The 5,012-nt window shown below is 50.3% G+C and overlaps 1 protein-coding gene across 1 annotated transcript; it reads right to left on the minus strand.

Annotated features, from left to right (window-relative positions):
- Positions 1-1,562: 1,562 nt before the first annotated feature.
- Phox2b (paired like homeobox 2B) lies at positions 1,563-4,297 on the minus strand. Its single transcript, XM_021163890.2, has 3 exons — positions 4,057-4,297; positions 3,032-3,219; positions 1,563-2,078 (listed from the first exon to the last, which is right to left on the minus strand). The coding sequence occupies exons 1-3, from the start codon at positions 4,295-4,297 to the stop codon at positions 1,563-1,565; spliced, it is 945 nt and encodes a 314-aa protein (XP_021019549.1).
- Positions 4,298-5,012: the final 715 nt, after the last annotated feature.

Here is a 5,012-nt window from a genome sequence, read left to right on the forward strand (position 1 = left end):
CTCATGTTCACAAACATAGTCCCAACGAGAAGGAAAGGAAATCGGACAGACATGCACCTGATAACAAAAATATATACCATTGTCTGAACCTGGTCTCTCTAAACACAAAGGAATCGAACCCGTGAGAACCTTATTACGTCATAAAGACACACCATAGAGACTACAAGAAGAGAAAAAACATTATACGGTCACGTAGAGGAGACGGTCTGTACTGATAGTAACACGATACAATTGAGTCACAGAACACAGCTGTAGAAAGACACCGAAAAAGTTAAAGCCTCAACATTCAACTAATATCTATAGTTTTGTGCCTTTTAAAATAAAAATTAAAAAAAAAAAGCCCAACAGAGATGTCTAAACTGCGCATAGAAGGAATTATCAATATACAGTCCGTCCACCCTACAGGAGGAGTCCAGCTCGGATCACTCAATCAGAAACGCGATCTGAGACACTTTCTGCAAACTTGTGTGTGCCTTCCCCTTGCTGGGTAAGACTGATTTCTCTGCAGCCAGCTATGTGGACTACAACTGACTCCAATGCAAAGCAGTGCCAAAAGAAGTTCCATTAAAGCTGGTGGAAGAAGAAAATGCCGGTGGGGGTGGCGGGAGAGAAAAAACAGGAGCGCTGTGAAATATGAGACACGGTTTGCAGAGTTGGAGGATGAGACGGAATCTCCTGTACAGAGGGCATCATCTCTCAGGGCCAAGCGGCTGCAAAGATTAGGGTTCGGGCCATAGCAGAGTGTGGGAAATCAGTTGCGCTAATGGCGAGATGGTTTCTGGCGAGGTGGGGACAGGCAAGCAGAGCTCCAGAAAGTCACTTTGGCTGCCAGGACAGTCTGAGTGAGCCATCACTGCAGTGACCAGAGCACAGGGACCTGAGGGGAACCAGGGCCGGACAGGCATCAGTACTCTTTCCTATAGAGGAGCCTCGAGACAATCTGTGCAGTCGTGAGCGAGAGAATTTAGGGGTTCGCAAGACCAAAACCTCAGCGCCAGCCACAGTCCTCCCTGTCTCCTTTGTATTTTCAAATTATTCCCTCCATTTGGATCTTTAAAAAAAACTTTTTTGTAATTTATTTCATTTTCCTTTTGTATCATTGCTGCTTTCCAACTTTTTTTTCCTAAGAAGTCACTGAGTTGGTTGTGGTGCCCCCATCTCTCCCTATCACCTACTTGGGGCCACAGACACACATTCTCTGAGACAGACATACACCCGTCACTCAGACACAGCCCCCTGAGAGAGTGCCCCGAAGTCCAAGCTCACATCCCTTGGGCAGCAGGTGGAGCCCTGTCCTATGCGCAGCCCAAGGCAGGTGAAGATTTTTGTTTGTTTTGTTTTGCTTTGCTTGGGGGTGAGGAAAGGGGTAGGAGTGGGGTTGAAATGGGAGCGACGTCATTTTCTCGGTTTTTTTTTTTTGTTTTCGAATCGCGATCATTTTAGGCCTTCGATGAAAAAAAAAAAAAAGCCACTGACAGCAGCGACACTAGCCTTGGGTTTACCCACTCGCCCACTCGCCAGCCCGGATTCCGGGCTCGCCCGCCGCCGCCGCAGATCGCAGATCAGAACATACTGCTCTTCACTAAGGCGGCTTTGGCACCGTTGGGTCTTTGGAGCGAAGATAAGACGCTGGCGAAGGGCCCCCCAAGAGAATCTGGGATGGAGGTGATGGGGCCCGGGCCAGGAGCCCAGCCTTGTCCGGGGCCTCCGGCCGCAGCCAGGCCTCCCGCCGCCGCAGCCGCAGCCGCCGCTGCAGCCGCTGCAGCCGCAGCAGCAGCCGCAGCCGCACCGCCCTTGCCGGGTTCGCCTCCCGGGCCCCCCGGGCCCGCCGCCCCCGGAGCTCCGGCTGGGCTAGGCCCTCCGCCACCTCCTCCATTTGCCCCACAGCTGGGGGTCGGGTTGGGGTTGGGTCCCGGGCCCCCAGTGCTGTCAGGATCGGTGCTCTTGGCCTCTTTGCTCTCATCGTCCCGGGAGGAGTCAGATTTCTTCCCGGAGGAGCCGTTTTTGGCGGCGGCGGCAGCGGCGGCGGCTGCGCGCTCCTGCTTGCGAAACTTAGCCCGGCGGTTCTGGAACCACACCTGTCAAAGAGAGGGCAGGCGATGGAACCGGTGAACAAAACCAGAAACCAAAGACGACCCAGTCTGTTACACACACACACACACACACACACACACACACACTTCGCTGTATGAATGGACCATTGAGACACTACAGAGCAGAGTCCGACAAGTCTGCCCTTCTCGCTGCTGCTGCCTTTGCTGAGAAACTTTCCTAGGGCCCAAACGAAAGTGCCAAAGAAATGACACCGTAAGGGACAAGTACAAAAATAGCAGGAAAGCCCTAAAAGTGAAGCCTTTCTCTCTCTCCCTCTCTCTCTCTCTCTTCCCCTCCCCCCCACCCCGTACTCTTAAACGGGCGCCTCACCTACTTCTAGGCTTCTCAGGTCTAATGGTGGAAGGAGGGTGCCTTTCGCTTTGGTGACACAACGGATCCACTGGCCATCCACAGAGGAACCTTCTTGGTGCTCACCGACCTTACACCCGGCTAGGGGGACCATCTCCAGAAAGCACCTTTGCTCCCAATTGGTTAGCTATAGTAAGGTGCGGGTTTCTGACTCTAATGGAGTAACAACCCCTTCTTGAATCTGTTTCAAGTCCTGGTTGCTAGGAAATTAATCCTTGAGCCACGGGCACTAGATTTTTTTTAAGGGCGCTTGAGTTAAGAGGCACTGTGGGCAAACGAATCACGGCAATTAAGCTGACATAGATACAGGTAGAGGATGCAATCTTCCTCTCACCGGACACTTCTCTCCAAAAAGCCTTGTTCATTCAAACTCCCAAACCCCTGCTTTGGTGGGAAACACTGCAGTTGTGAATAAATTGCCTAGAGTCTGTGTCCTACCCCCCACCCCCTACCCCGCTCGTGCGCATAACACTCCAAATCCCATTTCTGTGCCGGGCCTAGGTCCCTTTGGAACCATAAGCGTCAGCACCCACCCCTCACTGCTGCTGCGGCACTCGATCTCCTGTACCTGGACTCTCGCCTCGGTGAGGTCGATCTTCAGTGCTAGCTCCTCCCGGGTGTAGATGTCAGGGTAGTGAGTCTCAGCGAAGACCCTCTCCAACTCTTTGAGCTGCGCGCTTGTGAAGGTGGTGCGGATGCGCCGCTGCTTGCGTTTCTCGTTGAGGCCGCCGTGGTCGGTGAAGAGTTTATATGGAACTAGAGGATGACAGAGGAGACTAGAGTGAGCAAAACAGTCAGGATTTGAAGGGCCACCGAACCAGAACGTGGGGACCAAGGTCAGATAGCCTGAGAGCCGCTACAGACACCAGGCACGTCTAGAAGGAGGTTTTAGTTACAGCGACCTGCCAAGAAAAACCCAGCAAATTAGTATCATACAGAAACAGGGGCGCGAGTGTAACTTTGTGCCTGTTTCTGTGGCCCAAGTGCCTTTGGGTGACGTGAAATAGCAAGTTGGAGAGTGTTTGAGGCCCCAAACGGAGGATAGTTCATTCAGCAGGAAAACAGTCCAAAACCATCATTAGTTGGTTATCAGAAAGCCAGGAACGAAGTTACCACTCACGCCCACTGTTGCAACTTTTCAATTCTCAGAACTCGATACCGCAAAGTTGGGGATAGTGCTGTAAAGAAAACCAATAAATTCAAGAAATGATCATAAAAATGACCGGCCCAAGAGGTGTGAGCCGCTGTCGGTTCTTTTAAAAAAAGAGAGACACCGCCAGTAATGAGCTTTACTCTTTGTTATTTAATTATTTTCTAAGCTTTACGTCTCATCGCAAAGTAAATAAATTATGCCTATCATTTTGGCAGCTTAAGATAATTTTGTTGGCGGTTCGGGTGTGACTAGGATAGTGTAACCCTGTAAGTGAATTACCCCTCCCTGCAATCGCTTCTAACGTGATAAATTCTTTCATTTGTGTAAGCAAATTTCGTTTGGTAAATACTAAACACATTTCCATTTTCAAATGCAATCAAGGCTTCCTATATACGAGCGGAAAGGCAGCTTCTTCCGCTGAGAGAGCTAGCGGTCCTTACCTGCGGCGTACGGACTGCTCTGGTGGTCCCTGAGGGTGCCCAGGCTGCAGGATCCCGGCGTGAGGGACGGGCAACCGGACGTGGCCCCAAAAGTGGTCCTTATCGGGTTATACTGGAAGCCACTGGCCTGGCTGCAGGAACTGAAGTCTGCATATGCTGAAGCCAAGCTGGAGGTATCCATCCCAGCCATACAGGACTCGTAGGCAGAGGAATTGAGGTAAGAATATTCCATTTTATACATTGAAAAGGTTCTGGATGGCTCAGCCAAGTGGAAAAATGAAATAAAAGATGGATGTGGAGACGGTGGCTGGAGTGGGGAGATGTGCACTGCTCAACGCCTGCCTCCACACTGGCCTCCTTACTACCAGCCGAGCCTAGTTTTATGAAAAAGCCTCCTGTGAGATGCCTTGTCTGAGGTCTCTAGAGTATATAGTCCTCATAATAAACTTGGCTCTTTCCACTTGGACAATAGCAAAGCGGTTGGTCTTATTGCTGGCGCTTTTTACATGACAATAACTCATCCGTCTATTGGGCTGGCACTGGGGAACTGAGCTGTCCAACCTCCCTATCATTGATTCCTGCATCTCTAATTAGAATTTAATACCACACCATTACGCACCGAGCCCCTGATCCTCCCTTCTAACCAGCTCCTGCCCTTTAATTCAATCACGCTACTTGGAAATAATGAAAGTTGGGTGACGATTTTCCCTGATCCAATTTCCAAGAGCTTTTAAGCCTTTTTAACTGATCATATACCTTAGGCATAAATTGAGATAGTGTGTTTCCCCCCTTCTTCGTCTTTTTTTTTTTTTCTTGGTTAGGGAGAAGAAACCTTGATGTCATAGAAAACCTGTTTTGTAAGAGTGTTACACGCTCAATTTAACAACAAGCCTACCCCCCGAAGTGCATGGAATGCTATAAAGGACTGGGACATTGGCAAGACTCAGGCGCCCTGT

Source organism: Mus caroli, unplaced genomic scaffold (assembly GCF_978045245.1).
Source record: "Mus caroli unplaced genomic scaffold, Mus_caroli_1 scaffold_4, whole genome shotgun sequence".
NCBI lineage: Eukaryota > Metazoa > Chordata > Mammalia > Rodentia > Muridae > Mus > Mus caroli.